The 17,218-nt window shown below is 50.0% G+C and overlaps 1 protein-coding gene across 1 annotated transcript; it reads right to left on the bottom strand.

Moving 5' to 3' along the window:
* Positions 1-3,368: 3,368 nt before the first annotated feature.
* LOC119923526 (olfactory receptor 1361-like) lies at positions 3,369-16,171 on the bottom strand. Its single transcript, XM_038742891.1, has 4 exons — positions 16,128-16,171; positions 11,442-11,533; positions 4,719-4,725; positions 3,369-4,341 (listed from the first exon to the last, which is right to left on the bottom strand). The coding sequence occupies exons 1-4, from the start codon at positions 16,169-16,171 to the stop codon at positions 3,369-3,371; spliced, it is 1,116 nt and encodes a 371-aa protein (XP_038598819.1).
* Between the last annotated feature and the right edge of the window lie 1,047 nt (positions 16,172-17,218).

The raw sequence follows: 17,218 nt of genomic DNA, 5'->3' as shown, positions 1-17,218 counted from the left end.
GCCCAGGGTGAGGAGTTTCTGCCTGATGCTCAGATTGATTGGTAGCCACTGGAGCTTTTTGAGGAGGGGAGTAACATGCCCAGAGCGTTTCTGGACAAAGACAATCCAGGCAGCAGCATGAAGTATGGATTGAAGTGGGGAGAGACACGAGGATGGGAGATCAGAGAGAAGGCTGATGCAGTAGTCCAGACGGGATAGGATGAGAGCTTGAACGAGAAGGGTAGCGGTGTGGATGGAGAGGAAAGGGCAGATCTTGGTAATTTTGCATAGCTGAGATCGGCAGGTTTTGGTGACGGCTTGGATGTGAGGGGTGAACGAGAGAGTGGAGTCGAGGATGACACCAAGGTTGTGGGCTTGTGAGACGGGAAGGATGGTAGTGCCATCAACAGAGATGGGAAAGTCAGGGAGAGGGCAGGGTTTGGGAGGGAAGACAAGGAGTTCAGTCTTGGACATGTTGAGTTTTAGGTGGCGGGCAGACTTCCAGATGGAGATGTCCTGAAGGCAGGAGGAGATGCGAGCCTGGAGAGAGGGGGAGAGACCAGGAGCAGAGATGTAGATCTGGGTGTCATCAGCGTAGAGATGATAGTTGAAGCCGTGGGAGCGAATGAGGTCACCAAGGGAGTGTGTGTAGATCGAGAACAAAAGGGGACCAAGCACTGAACCTTGGGGAAACCCCACAGTAAGGGGATGGGAGGGGGAGGAGAGGCCTGCAAAAGAGACTGAGAATGAACGACCAGAGAGATAAGAGGAGAACCAGGAGAGGACGGAGTCTGTGAAGCCAAGGTCAGATAGCGTGTAGAGGAGAAGGAGGTGGTCCACAGTGTCGAAGGCAGCTGAGAGGTCTAGGAGGATTAGTATAGAGTATGAGCCGTTGGATTTTGCAAGCAGGAAACCCCACAGTAAGGGGATGGGAGGGGGAGGAGGAGCCTGCAAAAGAGACTGAGAATGAATGACCAGAGAGATAAGAGGAGAACCAGGAGAGGACGGAGTCTGTGAAGCCAAGGTCAGAAAGCGTGTTGAGGAGAAGGGGGTGGTCCACAGTGTCGAAGGCAGCTGAGAGGTCGAGGAGGATTAGTATAGAGTATGACCGTTGGATTTTGCAAGCAGGAGGTCATTGGTGACCTTTGAGAGGGCAGTTTCCGTGGAATGTAGGGGACGGAAGCCAGACTGGAGGGGGTCGAGGAGAGTGTTGTTGTTGAGGAATTCGAGGCAGCGCGTGTAGACAACTCGATCAAGGAGTTTGGAAAGGAATGGTAGGAGGGATATGGGGCGATAACTAGAAGGTGATGTGAGGTCAAGAGAGGGGTTTTTTTTAGGATGGGAGAGACATGGGCATGTTTGAAGGCAGAGGGGAAGGAACCAGTGGAGAGTGAGCGGTTGAAGATGGAAGTTAAGGAGGGGAGAAGGGACGGAGCGAGAGATTTCATGAGATGAGAGGGAATGGGGTCAGAAGCACAGGTGGCCGGAGTAGCACTTGAGAGGAGGGATGAGAGCTCCTCTGAGGATACTGCAGGGAAGGATGGGAGAGTAGCAGCGAGTGTTGAGAGTCGGGGGGTTGGAGAAGGGGGGGAAGTGACTTTGGGGAGGTCGGACCTGATGGATTTAATTTTGTCAATGAAGTAGGAGGCCAATTCGTTGGGGGTGAGGGAAGGAGGAGAGGGAGGAACCGGGGGTCTGAGAAGGGAGTTGAATGTACGGAAGAGCTGGCGGGGGAAATGGGCATGGGTGTCAATAAGGGAGGAGAAATAGTTTTGTCTGGAAGAGGAGAGGGCTGAGTTAAGGCAGGAAAGGATAAACATGTAGTGAACGAGGTTGGCATGGTGTTTAGACTTTCGCCAGCAGCGTTCGGCAGCTCGAGCATAAGAGCGAAGGAGGCGGACAGTGGCTGTGATCCAGGGCTGTGGGTTAGTGGTACGAGAGCGTCGAAGGGAAAGGGGAGCGAGTGAGTCTAGCTGAGTAGAAAAGGTAGAGTTGAGAGCAGTAATCTGATCATCAAGACTGGGTAGAGAGGAGAGGGCAGCGAGGTGGGGTGTGAGGTGCTCCGAAAGATGGATGGGGTCAAGAGAGTGGAGAGCTCTGTGAGGGAGTAATATGGATTTACAGGGGAAAGGAGTGTGAGTGAGGATGCAGGTGAGAAGATTATGATCAGAAAGAGGGATTTCAGAGTTGGTAATGGTGGACACAGTGCAGCGATAGGAGATGATGAGGTCGAGGGTATGACCAAGTTGGTGAGTGGGTGAGGTGGGGTGGAAGAAGAGGTTGGCAGCGTCGAGGAGAGATAGAAGGCGGGTAAATGAATTAGCCAGGGTCCCAGCTCCACATGGGCCTCCCAATCCAGCCCCAAAAGAATGCCTATAGACTGTAAGCTCGTTGAGAGCAGAAAATGTGTTTTTTATTGTATTGCAGTTTTTCAGGCACTTCGTACAGTGCTCTGCACACAGTAAATGCCCAATAAATATAGTTGAATGAATGAATGCATGAAAGCAGCAACAACAATAATGGCGAAGGTAACGATGTAAGATAGTAGGAACGTGACACAAAGTAGCTTAACAGATTTTTGAGAAGGAGTCCTTACACTCCCCTCGACACCACTCACCATCTAGGGTCCATGTTCAGGTATGGCATCAGTTGTGGTGATGGTTTGATGCCAATGTAAGTGCTTTACAGTGGAGAGGAAGAGATGCCCCAGGGTGTGGATGTCGACGATGGTCAGGACGAACACAGTCAGACTGTCTACAACACTGATCCAGACCACTAAGAGACAGAGAGTGAAGGTCGACCCCTGGAGGCAGCCATGATTTGTGCTGGGAGATGCATCCTTCCCTCTGCCTGCAGGGTTGAGAGGGTGGGGAAGACCATCGTCGTGGGTTGCAGGCTTCCGAACCCTGTGGCTATCAGCTGTAGCAACCCTACCTAACTCCCTATTCGGGGCTACAATTACTGTCCTGTGCCCACCAATGTCCCACCATCCAGGACATTTCCTGACAAGTGATGACCTTCCAGATTGTGGGTGCAAGCCGTGAGAGGAGCGTGTTTTCAATAAATATGTCAGAGACCCATCAGGTAGCGTCTCTGGTGGGCTCATGGTCCAAGTTCTTGATCTTCGAGAGGGGCTCCCCAAACAATGTCCCGACTGCCAAGGGCAGGGAGTACATGGTCTAGGGATGCATAGTTGGGGGCACAAGGTTGGGGGTGCAAAACAAGGGACACAGAGCTAGAGTCACAGAGTCTGTGAGGTTTAGGGTGCAGGATCGGGTATGTAGGGTCAGGGGCACAGACAGGGGGTGAAGGACTGGGTTTGGAGGCACAGAGCCCATGTCACCAGTCCACGCTGGGGTCTCAGGAACCTGGGGACCAAGGTCAGGGACTCAGGGTCTGAGGGCACAGGGCCAGGAGCGCAAAGCCTGGTGTAGGTCTCTGTTATGCAGGCTGTAGATAAAGGGGTTCAGGAGCGGGGTGATAGTTGTGTAAATGACTGTGGCTACGATGTCCTGCTCAGAGGAGAAGTTGGATGATGACTGGAAGTAGACCCAAATGACAGTGCCATAGAAGAGCCCGACTGCAGCCAGGTCGGAGCTACAGGTGGAGAAAGCCTTGCGCTTCCCATGGGCCGAGGGCACCTGCAGAACAGCGGTGATAATGTGGGTGTAGGAGGCCAGGACCATCAGAAGGGCATTGTTGACTATGGCGGCCCCTTCTGTGTGCACCACAAGGAAGTTGATGTGAGGATCGGAGCAGGAGATCTTCAACAGGGGTAAGATGTCATGGAAGTAGAGAGGAATTTCACGGGAGGCACAGAAGGTCATCTGGGTCATCAGGAGGGCGTGCAGCAGGGAGTGGGGGTGAGAAACCAGCCAGCAGGCAACCACCAGCAGGACACAATGCTGAGGGCTCATGACCACAGAGTAACACAGCGGATTGCAGATGGCCAAGTAGCGATCATAGGCCATCGCGGCCAGGAGGAAGTTCTCGGTGGCCCCAGAAGCAATGAAGAAATACATCTGGGCCAGGCAGCCACGGTAAGGAACGTCCTGGTGTCCAGTGAAGAGTGTCCCCAGCAGGCTGGGCACAGTGGTAGAGGAGAAGCCGATATCTACCAGATACAGTTTGGCGAGGAAGAAGTACATGGGGGCGTGGAGGCGAGAGTCTGTCCTGATGGCCAGGACGCTGAGCAGGTTCCCCACCACGGTGACCAGGTACAGACCCAGGAAGAGCACAAAGAGAAGCCGCTGCTGCCCAGCGTTGGCGATGCTTTGGAGTGTGAATGTGGAGCCACTGGTCTGGTTTCTTGTCTCCATGGGGAAATGATAGAGGTGGGGGGGCAAGGAGCACGAGAAACATCTGCAGAGGCATGATCACCATACACAGCTGGAATGGCAGGGGCACCAGAAACAACTAAAGACTAAAGGGCACTGGATATAACTAGAGGAAAGAGGTACAGGAAACAATTGGAGGGAAGGGGCATGCAAAACAGCTAGAAGGAAGAGGCACGGGAAACAGACTTTGTGCCCGGGATGAAGAATTCCTGATGGCAGGCAGGGGTCAAAGAGGGGAAGTGCATCACCAACACACACACACACACACACACACACACACACACACACACACACATCCTTTAGGAACTTCCCCTCCATTTAGCTAGCCAAACTTCCTGGAACGACCTGGTCACTTCATGGCACAGGTTTCTGGGTGAGTCAGGGTTGCTGGATGGTCCTTACTGGGTCACTGGGGGAGTCTCAGAGGTGGAGCCTGAGAGTCAGGGGGTTTGTATGGACTGTGTTGAGTCACTGGGAGAAGAGTCAGGAATGGAGAGGGGACAGAGAAGGTAGTGGGGCGGTCCACCCCTAAATCGGAAGGCTGGTGTGCAGGAAGACAGTAGCACATGTTACCTACCAGCATCCTGGAAGACCTGTCAGTGAAAGACAGCATCTTGAGCTGGCTCACCCCTGGTCTGGGAGACTCAGGTCAATCACAGCCCCCATTACAAGCTCACCTCCTCCAGAAAAAGTTCTCGAATTGATTCCCACCTTCCTCATTCTGTCAACTCATCATGGGACTCCCTCTAAGGTCACCAATGACCTTCTTCTTGCCAAATCCTGAGACCTCTATTCCTTCCTAGTCTTTCTTGACCTTTCCGCTGCCTTCAACACTGTCCATCACCTACCCTAGAAACATCCAATCTTGGCTTCACTGACAAGGTCCTTTCCTAGTTCTCCTCCTATCTCTCTGGTAGCTCCTTCTCAGTCTCCTTCACAGGCTTCTCCACTGCCTCTCACTTTTTAACTGTGAGGGTACTTCAAGGATCAGTCCTGGATTCCCCTCGGTTGTCCAGCTACTCTCATTCCCTTGAAGAACTCATGCACTCTCACAGCTTCAATTTTATCCCTATGTGGATGATTCCCAAATCTACATCTCCAGTCCTAATCTCTATCCTTCTTGACATTCTCACATTTCCTCCTGTCTTAAGGATAACTCATATTTAGTGTGTCCAAAACAAAACTCCTTATCTTCCAACTCCAACTGTAGAGTTCCAACTCCCTGTCCCATAACTTTGGTATTATCCTTGACTTAACTCTCTGATTTTCTATTACAATGCAACCCACACTCTCTGCTTCTCTAACACCAACCAATTCCCTGTACCTCAGTCTCATGTATCCCACGACCTACCATTGTCCATATCCTCCTCCTTTTGGCCTGGAACTCCCTCCCTCTTTATATCAGACAGTCCACCACTCTCCCCATTTTCAAAACCCTCCTAAATTCACATATCCTCCAGAAGATCTTCACTGACCAAGCCCTCATTTCTCTTATCTGCCCTCCCAGACACTTGGATGTGTACACCTTAAGCACTTTGATACTCACCCTAGTTCCACCGCACTTATGTACATATCGTTATAATTTACTATGTCCCCTATATGTAATTTATTATAATGTCTGTCTCCTTCTATAGATGGAAAGTTCACTGTGGGCAGAGAACATGTCTACCAACTCTACTTCAGTCTCCCAAGTTCTTAATACACTGCTCTGTATGGAGTAACATTTCAATAAATAACATGGAATGATTTACTGATTGTTGATTGATTGGGAGTTGATAGAGCCCTCAGTGAGGAGTTGGGTTTCCTGGAGGGGAACCAGGGATTTGTAGGCCTCATGTCTCATACCCTGCTCCTTCTGCTCCCTATTACCCTCCTGATCAGATTTTCCCCAGCAGCCAGCAGAGTGAGGCAGCACATGGGCACAGGCATCCAACCTTCAAATCAGGACCTAGGGCCAAATGGATGGGAAGCAGCAAATGTTCTGCCCATTCATGGGGCAGCAATTATTTCATCCCAGCTGCCTCTGGCGCCCCTTGGAGAGTGGCTGGTCTGAGTGGTTACAGCCACTGGGCAGTGCATTCTGCCCTCAGGCCCGTGGCAGTGCCAGCCCAACCATGTCCACCAGGTATGAGGACTGAGTGCCCAGGGTAACCACGTGACATGGACAACAGCGAACCTGGCCCCCACCCCAGCCCCTCTTCTGTCACATTCTCTGCTCCACTCTGCAGGGACGATTTCCCCTGTCTCCCCAAATCTCCTTAGTATCTCCCGTTTTCCCCAATTTACCCAGGTCTCCATAGTCCCACTGTTTCCCAGGTGTTCCTAATCTTCACAGTCTTCCCAGATCTCCCATCTCCCCTCAGATCCCTCCAAGTATCCCCAGTCTCTTCACTCACCCAAGCTGGAGTGAGCTAGGTACTTCCAGACTGAGGATAAACTTTGTCTCTAGAAATCAGGAAAGCAGAGAAAGACTGTTCATGGCTTGGAGAACAGGTGTAGAATTGAAGTCCTTGTGTTTCTTATAATCTCCCTTGGAGAACTCATTCGCTCACACAGCTTTAATTACCACCTCTATACAGGTGATACCCTATTCTACATCTCCAGTCTTGATCTCTCTCCCTCCCTGCAGTCTTGCATTTCCTCCTGCCTTTCAGACATCTCTACTTGAATGTCCTCCCTTCTGAACTTCTTACCTTCCCACCCAAGCCATGTCCTCCCGCTCACTTTCTCATCACTGTTGGCAACACCACCTTCCTTACATCTCATAAGCCCCTAACCTTGGCATCATCCTTGACTCCTCTCTGTCATTCAACCTACATATTCAAACCATCACTAAATCCGGTCAGTTCTACCTTTATATCTCTAAATCCACCCCTTCCTCTCCATCCAAACTACTATGACATTACTCATTCACCCATTCATTCAGTTGTATTGAGCACTGACTGTGTGCAGAACACTGTACTAAGCACTTGGGAGAGTACAGTACAACAATAAAGAGACACATTCCCTGCCCACAGTGAGTTTACAGTCTGGGGAGTGAGCCAGGCATGAATACAAATAAATGAAACTATGTATATTTGGGGCTGGGAGGTGTCAAGAGTAAAGGGAGCAAATCAGGGTGATACAGAAGGGAGTGGGAGATGAGGAAATGTGGGGCTTAGCCTGGAAAAGTCTCTTGGAGGAGATGTGCCTTCAGTAAGGCTTTGAAGCAGAGGGAGAGTAATTGTCTGTTGGATTTGAGGGGGTACAGCATTCCAGGTCAGAGACAGGATGTAGGCTAGAGGTTGGCAGCAAAATAGGTGAAATCGAGGCGCAGTGAGAACGTTAGCACTAGAGGAGCAAAGTGTGTGGGCTGGGTTTAGAAGCAGAGAAGCGAGATGAGGTAAGACGGAACAAGGTGGTGGAGTTTTTAAAAGCCAAAGGTGAGGAGTTTTCATTTGATGTGGAAGTAGATGGGCCACCACTGGAGTTTTTTGAGGTGCAGGATTACATGTCCAGAATGTTTTTGTAGAAAAATGATCGGGGTAGCAACGTGAAGCATGGGAGCCCCCCGTGGGACAACCTGATCACCTTGTAATGTCCCCAGCGCTTAGAACAGTGCTTTGCACATAGTAAGCGCTTAATAAATGCCATCATTATTATTATTGTTATTGGAGTGGAGAGAGACAGAGGCGGGAGGGCAGCAAGGAGGCTGATGCACTAATCCAGGAGGGAATGGATGAGTGATTGAATTAATATGATAGCAGTTTGTATGGAGAGGAAAGGGCAGATTTTAGCTATATTATGAAGCTGAGAAAGACAGGATTTAGTAATGGATTGAATATATGGGTTAAATGAGAAAGGAGCTAAGGAAAACACCAAGATTATGAGCTTGTGAGATAGGAAGGATGGTGGCACAGTCTATAGTGATGGGAAAGTCAGGGGTAGGACTGAGTTTGAGTGGGAAGATAAGGTGTTCTGTTTTGAAAATGTTAAACCTGAGGTAATGGGAGGACATCCAAGTAAAGATTTCTTGAAGGCAGGAGGAGATATGAGACTGGAGAGGGAGAGAGATCAAGTATGGAGATGTAGATTTGGGTATCATCTGCATAGAAGTGGTAATAACAAGCACTTATGCTTCCTTGATTACGGTATCAGCCTCCTTTCTGACCTCCATTCCTCCTGTCTCTCCCCACTCCAGTCCAGACTCCACTCTGCAACCCAGATCATTTTTCTACAAAAACGTTCAGGACATGTCACCCCACTCTTCAAAAAACTCCAGTGTTTGCCCTTCCACAACCACATCAAACAAAAACTCCTCACCATTGGCTTTAAAACATTCAGCCACCTTGCCTCTACTCCCTCACCTCACTTTTCCTACTACAACCCAATCATAACACTTGGTTCTTCTAATGCTAGCCTTCTCACTCTACCACACTCATGTTTATCTTACTGCGGACCTCTCACCCACATCTGCTCTGGCCTGGATCGGCCTCCCTCCTCAAATCAGATGGATAACTGTTCTTCCCCACTTCAAGATCTTATTGAAGGCAAATCTCCTCCAAGAAGCCTTCCCTGACTAAGCCCTCCTCTCCCACTCCCTTCTGCGTCACCCTGACTTGCTCTCTAACATTCATCCCAGTCCCAGAGCACAGATGTATATATCTATAATTTATGTATTTATTCATTTCTTGATTTATGTATATTAATGTCTGTCTCACCCTCTAGACTGTGAGCTCATTGTGGGCAGGGAATATGTCTATTTGGCATTGTATTATACCCTCCAAAGGATACATTGCTTTTAAATATGATTGAATTAATGCATTGAATCAATGAATGAAAGTTTGTTGCTCCAAACTCCAGACCCCGGGAGTCTAGAGTTTCTCATGTGGGGAAACTGAGGCAGAGGGAAGGAAGAAGAAGAAAGAGACGTAAGGCTCCTAAAAACACCGCTGTATGCTCCTAGGCTGTGCCAACTGCTGCTTATGAGAAGCAGCGTTTCCTAGAGGATAGAGCATGGGCCTGGGAGTCAGAAGGAGCTGGGTTCTAAACCCAGTTCTGCTACTTATTTGTTGTGTGATCTTGGGCAAATCACTTAACTTCTCTGTGTCTCACCTAACTCGTCTGTAAAATGAGGATTAAGACTACAAGCCTCTCATGGGACAGGAACTGTGTCCAACCTGATTAGCTTGTGTCTACCCCAGAGCTTAGTACAGTGCCAGGCACATAGCAATTGCTTAACAAATACCACTGTTGCTTTTAACTGAGCTGGATGGACCAAGGCTCATCGGGTCTCTAGACCAGCCTCGCCACTTCTAGCGGCATGGATATGTTCTGCCTCCCACACCTGGTGACCAGATGCTCCTGGGATCCTGTGTGGTTTTATGACATTTGCTTGGAGTGGGCAAGAGCCAGAGTAATAATAATAATAATAATGTTGGTATTTATTAAGTGCTTACTATATGCCAAGCACTGTTCTAAGCGCTGGAGGGATACAAGGTGATCAGGTTGTCCCACGTGGGGCTCACAGTCTTGATCCCTACTTTACAGATGAGGGAACTGAGGCACAGAGAAGTAAAGTGACTTGCCCAAAGTCACACAGCTGACAAGTGGCAGAACCAGGATTAGAACCCACGACCTCTGACTCCCAAGCCCGGGCTCTTTCCACTATGCCACGCTGAGTAGCATCCCCTACTAGGTATGCTAAGCTCTTCACTGAAATAACCTTTCTTGATTTTCAAATTTGCTCTTGCTGTTGTATCTCCTTGTTGTTCAAATTTCCTCTTACTGTCCCATGGGTTTTTGCTTCCCTACATAGGGGGTGAGTCCCGTTGGGGCAGAGGCCATGGAAAGGTAGGCCGCTTGTCACTCACCACCGCACTTAGCATAATGCCTGGCACCGAGTTAGAACTCACAAATACCACTACCGACCGGCTCAAGTGACCCAATATAAGTACGCAGAGCTGCTGTAGGGTAGGGTCCATAGGGATAATGGAAAGATCCAGTCTGCCCATTGCCTCCAAACTACGGTTGGCTGCATGTGTGTACATGCATATACCTGTGCAAGTGTGCATGTATGTGTGTGCTTTGTCTATGTGTGGGGTTTGGGGAGGGGAGATATATGTGCCCAAGTGTCTGAGTGAGTTCCTTCCACCTGCCTCCCCAGCATTACTAACCTGGCTGATCGGACCAGCAATCACCACTGCTGCCACTGCAGGATGGAATCTACTGTCTTCCCTGAGCTCCACCTGCCTCAATGGCAGAAAGACTCAGAGTAGGTTTCAATCACTAGGATTATTTACCATGGTGCAGGGCCACTGGGATATGCAGCAAGGAGTGCCCTCCACCCTCCCCGGGGTACACACTGAGTCATGGTCTCCCAAGGACCGCCCCCCAGGGAGGGACAGGAGCAGCTTGGGATCTTCCTTCCAACAAAAACCCCTCCTGAACTCCCTGCCTCCCCACCTCTCCAGCTCCCTGGCCTGGGACTTGAGCCAACAAAGAGCCGTGCTCCCGAGGGGAGCGCTCACACCAGAGTGTATGGCTCTGTACAAGTGCTGGCCCTAAAAGGAGGCAAGGATTCTAGTGGGGGACACGGAGGGACAGAATTAACCAATCAAAAATCCATGCTTTGGGTGTGTTCAGTGCTGATTGGTTCAGCTGATTCAGTGCCATTCTCTTTAAGACACATGGGATGTGTACATGTGTGTGTGTATTGACCTCGTTCTCTTTTTCACTTCCTCCCCCTCGCCCTGCCCTTGCCTCATGTAGGCATGGACCAGCCCGGGGTACTTTGCCGGGGCGGGGGGAATCCCTGGATTCTGCCCCTCTGGTCTCTGAGACTGTCACTGGGTCCTTATCACTTCCAGGAGGGTTTGGGGCAGGTCTCTTGGGAGATGCTGTCCACATGGCCCTCGGGCTGATCTGGGAGAGTGTGTGTGTTTGCGTATGTACATGTGTGTGCACATGTCCCTAGGTGTATGTCTGTATATGTGTGTGTACATGTGTGTGAGCGAGACTTACCCATCTGCCGCTTCAGTGTTACTGATCTAATCCATTTGTACGGTGATCTCTGACACAGTCACCGCATTCAGTGGCTCTTCTATCTCCACTGACTGCATCACTTCCTCAGTTCCTTTGCCTCACCACGTGTTCCTGTGTCTCTGGCCGTGGTACCCACCAGACACTGAGTGGTCTGAAGGATGGCTTGCCAGGAGCTGTCCTTGCGGTCATTGGTCCTGTTGTGGGAAGGGCCAGGGTCATTCTGGGAGGAACCAGTCAATCAATCAATCAATCAATCGTATTTATTGAGCGCTTACTCTGTGCAGAGCACTGTACTAAGCGCTTGGGAAGTAAAAGTTGGCAACATATAGAGACAGTCCCTACCCAACAGTGGGCTCACAGTCTAGAAGGGGGAGACAGAGAACAAAACCAAACATATTAACAAAATAAAATAAATAGAATAGGTATGTACAAGTAAAATTAATAAATAAATAGAGTAATAAATATGTACAAACATATATACATATATACAGGTGCTGTGGGGAAAGGAAGGAGGTAAGACAGGGGAGATGGAGAGGGAGACGAGGGGGAGAGGAAGGAGGGGGCTCAGTCTGGGAAGGCCTCCTGGAGGAGGTGAACTCTCAGTAGGGCCTTGAAAGGAGGAAGAGAGCTAGCTTGGCGGATGTTGGGAGGGAGGGCATTACAGGCCAGGGGGATGACGTGGGCCGGGGGTCGATGGTGGGACAGGCGAGAACGAGGCACGGTGAGGAGATTAGCGGCAGAGGAATGGAGGGTGCGGGCTGGGCTGTAGAAGGAGAGAAGGGAGGTGAGGTAGGAGGGGGTGAGGTGATGGAGAGCATTGAAGCCCAGGGTGAGGAGTTTCTGCCTGATGCGCAGATTGATTGGTAGCCACTGGAGATTTTTGAGGAGGGGAGTAACATGCCCAGAGCGTTTCTGGACAAAGACAATCCGGGCAGCGGCGTGAAGTATGGACTGAAGTGGGGAGAGACACGAGGATGGGAGATCAGAGAGGAGGCTGATGCAGTAGTCCAGACGAGATAGGATGAGAGCTTGAATGAGCAGGGTAGCGGTTTGGATGGAGAGGAAAGGGCGGATCTTAGCAATGTTGCGGAGCTGGGACCGGCTGGTTTTGGTGATGGCTTGGATGTGACGGGTGAATGAGAGAGCGGACTCGAGGATGACACCAAGGTTGCAGGCTTGTGAGACGGGAAGGATGGTAGTGCCATCAACAGTGATGGGAAAGTCAGGGAGAGGGCAGGGTTTGGGAGGGAAGACAAGGAGTTCAGTCTTGGACATGTTGAGTTTTAGGTGGCGGGCAGACATCCAGATGGAGATGTCCTGAAGGCAGGAGGAGATGCGATCCTGGAGGTAGGGGGAGAGACCAGAAGCAGAGATGTAGATTTGGGTGTCATCAGCGTAGAGATGATAGTTGAAGCCGTGGGAGTAAATGAGGTCATCAAGGAAGTGAGTGTAGATCAAGAACAGAAGGGGACCAAGAACTGAACCTTGGGGAACCCCCACAGTAAGGGGATGGGAGGGGGAGGAGGAGCCTGCAAAAGAGACTGAGAATGAACGACCAGAGAGATAAGAGGAGAACAAGGAAAGGACGGAGTCTGTGAAGCCCACGTTGGTTAGCATCTTGAGGAGAAGGGGGTGGTCCACAGTGTCGAATGCAGCTGAGAGGTCGAGGAGGATTAGGATAGAGTATGAGCCGTTGGATTTTGCAAGCAGGAGGTCATTGGTGACCTTTGAGAGGGCAGTTTCCGTGGAATGTAGGGGACGGAAGCCAGACTGGAGGGGGTCGAGGAGAGAGTTGGCGTTGAGGAATTCGAGGCAGTGCGTGTAGACAACTCGTTCAAGGAGTTTGGAAAGGAATGGTAGGAGGGATATGGGGCGATAACTAGAAGGTGACGTGGGGTCAAGAGAGGGTTTTTTTAGGATGGGAGAGACATGGGCATGTTTGAAGGCAGAGGGGAAGGAACCAGTGGAGAGTGAGCGGTTGAAGATGGAAGTTAAGGAGGGGAGAAGGGACGGAGCGAGAGATTTCATGAGATGAGAGGGAATGGGGTCAGAAGCACAGGTGGCCGGAGTAGCAATTGAGAGGAAGGAGGAGAGGTCCTCTGAGGATACTGCTGGGAAGGATGGGAGAGTAGCAGAGAGTGTTGAGAGCCGGGGGGTTGGGGAAGGTGGGGGAGTGACTTTGGGGAGGTCGGACCTGATGGATTTAATTTTATTAATGAAGTAGGAGGCCAGATCGTTGGGGGTGAGGGAAGGAGGAGGGGGAGGAACCGGGGGCCTGAGAAGGGAGTTGAATGTACGGAAGAGCTGACGGGGATGATGGGCATGGGTGCCAATAAGGGAGGAGAAATAGTTTTGTCTGGTAGAGAAGAGGCCTGAGTTAAGGCAGGAAAGGGTAAACTTGAAGTGACCGAGGTTGGCATGGTGTTTAGACTTTCGCCAGCAGCATTCGGCAGCTCGAGCATAACCAGTCCTATGTGTAGATTTGGTCCAGGGTGGAGAGCAGTGTGATGGTGGCTGTCCACAGTCTCTAGTCTCTCAGTCTCTGGCTCGAGGTTGTCGGTGGGGTCAGAAGAAAAATAAAGTCAGAAGAGGATGATAAAGAGGGTAGGTGAAATCCAGGAGGGCGTTTGGTGGGTACTGGGCCTGAAGCCTGGTAGGTGGGGTTGGGGCAGGGCCTGGGGCCCGGGGGCAGGGGCACTGGGGTATTTGAATTTGGTATGGGCCACGTAAGATGCACTCTCTCTCTCATTCCATCCTGATTTCTCCACTCACCCTGGAAACTGAGGAAACAAAGTAAAACCTATGGCACAGAGTGCTGTACTTGGTGCCTGCTGTGTGTAGAGCACTGTAGAAGGCACCTACTGTGAGCGCCGTGCTGTACTGATGTCTCCTGAATGCAGACCCTTCTACTGGAAGCCTATTGGTGCAGGGTCATCAATGGATGCAGTGCGCTGTCCTGATGCTTTCTGTGTGCAGAGCGCTGTCCTGGATGCTCACTATGAGAAGCTATTCATAAAAGTAATTTTATCATCATCAATGGTATTTATTGAGCTCTTACTATGTGCAGAGCACTTTACTAAATTCTTGTAAGAGTACAGTACAACAAAGTTGGTAGACACGTTCCCTGCCCACAAAGAGCTTGTAGTCTGCCCTTAGCTAGGTCCTGCCTACTCCATCCAGGCCCACTCATATGTTGGAGAGCCGAGAGGGTCGTGGGAGACTTGCAGTTTGGCTTCTGCCTGGTTTTGTCAGGCTACCTGTCTTTCAGGCAGGATTGGTCGGCTCCCTGATGATCGGGCAGCCAAGGGCTCTAGGGTGGCAGCGATGCCATCCAGAGGCAAGAGGAAATGATACAGCAGGAGCTTTGGGAGATGGCACCATGAGGTCCCAGGAAGATGGCATGCCAGAGGTTGAGGAGATGGCATCCTGGGGGACTCAGGAAGATGGCATGCCAGAGGCTCAGAAAGATAGTACCCTGGGGGTCCAGAAGGATGGTATTCCAGGGGCTTGGGAAGATGGCATCCTGGGGGCTTGGGGAGATGGCATGACTGGGGCACTGGGAGATGGCCCTTATGTCATTGTTCATTCATCCCTCCTTCTGTACTTATTCTACTGTTTCTTTCCCAGGGGGCCCCAACTTAGATTGGGAACCCCTGTGGGCCAGGAGCTTGCCTCAGTGATCATCATGGAGACTTTTCCCAGTGCCCAGGGCTTGGCCCACAGAAAGGCTCAATAAATGAAATAAGTAAGTAATAACAATAGTCAATGCCTGACTAATCAGAAACATTCCAAGGCTGAATACTAGGAGGAGGGGCAAGGAGGAGAGGGAGCAAAATGGGATTAGGTCAAATGCTTGCACTGCTTACCTGGTCCACAGCCAAGGGCCACACTGTTTACCAATTAATGTCGTGGTGGAGGCAACGGTGGTGGTGGTAATAGTGACATTTCTTGAACCGCCACTAGGTGCCATGCCATTCCCTTCATATCTATACCAGCCTCCTCTCCATTCGCCCTTAACAATTCCCAGGGAATGTTCATTGCTCGCTGTTGTCTGGGGTGGGGTCTTGGGATTCGCCTTCTTTCAAAGGGCAATGACTTCCTGCAGGTGCAAAAAGGACCTGAAATCCCTGCAATTTTCCTCAAGGGATAGGCTCCCTGCCCTGGTGGATGACAGTCACAAGTAGACACGGTCAGCTCAATTGAAGGCCAAGCCATGGTTAGCATAGAATATAAATTCCTGATCCTTTCATTAGTCTGAATCATTGTATTTCTGAAACTGGAGTGTATACACGTACCCAGGCACGTGCACACACTCTTGTGATTGTGCAGTATTTCCCAGTCAGCAATGGATGGAGCAGTTTTCAGTGGGTATTGAGAGAGGGTTGTTCTCCCTGTGGGCTCTTGCAATACACCCACTGATTTGGGGAGCTCATCAGCTCCCTTGGCTTCCAATACCATCTCCACCCTAATGACTCCCAAATCTACCACACTAATGATAATAATAATAATAGTACTTGTTAAAGACTTACTATGTGCCAAGCACTGTTCTAAGCACTGGAGTAGATACAAGTTAATCAGGTAGGATACAGCCCCTTTCCCACAAGGGGCTCACACGCTTAATCTCCATTTTACAGGTAAGGTAACTGAGGCACAGAGAAGAAAAGTGACTTGCCCAAGGTCACACAACAGACAAGTGGCAGAGCAGGTATTACAACCCAGTTTCTTCTGACTCCCAGGCCTAAGGTCTATCCACTAAGTCACGCTGCTTCTCTAGCTCTAACGTCTCACCTAACCTGCAATCCCACATCTCTGGCCTCCAGGTCATCTCCCATGGTTGTTTGGCCAGTATCTCCACCTCAGCATGCTGAAAATGACTCATTTTATCTTCTAAATATCTTAATCTCTCCTAACAACTCATCTTCTTAACTTTCCAATCTCAGACATTAAAACCCACCCTGCTCTCTATCCCAGAAATCCATAACCTTGGAACTCTCCTGGATTCCTTGCTTTCTTCCAACTCCAACATTCAGTCTAGAGCCCAAACCTGCCAGTCTTCCTACAGGACATCTCCCAGATTTGTCTCTTCCTCTCCACCCTAATAGTTGCGCTCCTGGTGAAAGCTCTGGTTATATCACCCTTAGACTATTGCATCAACTGCCTTGCTGATTTTCCCGCCTCCAGCCAGTCCCCTCTTCAAAGTATACCTCAAGCTGCTGCAAAGATCTTCTTCCTAAGACATCCTTGGCACATCCACTGGCTCCCTCCCTTCTGTATAAAACAATTCAGTTTCAAAGCTCTCCACCAGTCCACCCCATCTTACATAACTTCCTTCATCAACCTCTACTAGTCAACCCACACTCTTCATTTTCCTGAGCTAACCTTCTAACTGTTCCTCCAACTTGATTCCCCTACCCCCATCCTCGTGCTTATGCTTGTTTTCTCTACCCAACCCCAAATCCAACAGACCACAGTCTTCCCCATATTCAAAGTCCTCCTGTTCCAACAAGGCTTCCCCAGTTAATTCCCAGCATCCCAAGTCATATAAATTCACCAGGCATCTCTAACATTTATATACTTACTTATGCCCTTCCTCAAGCATTCAATAATTTATTTTGATTACTCCATAAATGCTTATATGTCTGCTTACCCAAAGAGAACATAAGCTCCATGTGGCAAGCAGCATGTCACTTTGTTTTGAACTCCCCAAGCTTTTAGTAAGATACAGTGCACACAGTGACACTTGCTAATTGCTATTACTGCTATTATCTCCCCATCAGTTGATGTTCGACCCATTTCCCTGAGCCCCTCCACCTGTGTCTGTCTGATATCACCAAGAGACTGCTTGGGCCTGGCTGAGGAGTGGTTTCTGTATTTGTGGA

This window comes from Tachyglossus aculeatus, unplaced genomic scaffold (assembly GCF_015852505.1).
Source record: "Tachyglossus aculeatus isolate mTacAcu1 unplaced genomic scaffold, mTacAcu1.pri scaffold_1_arrow_ctg1, whole genome shotgun sequence".
Classification (NCBI taxonomy): domain Eukaryota; kingdom Metazoa; phylum Chordata; class Mammalia; order Monotremata; family Tachyglossidae; genus Tachyglossus; species Tachyglossus aculeatus.
Note: the sequence above shows the minus strand (reverse complement) of the source record. Positions and strands in the feature narration are given on the sequence as shown.

What these genes read in the sequence shown, in the direction of transcription:
- LOC119923526 (XM_038742891.1), bottom strand. Translation starts at nt 16,171, where the DNA reads ATGGGAGATGACCTGGAGGCCAGAGATGTGGGATTGCAGGTTAG. An exon ending in GATGTGGGATTGCAGGTTAG is followed by an intron (nt 11,534 to 16,127) that starts GTGAGACGTTAG and finishes TTCCCACAACAG; the next exon opens with GACCAATGACCGCAAGGACA.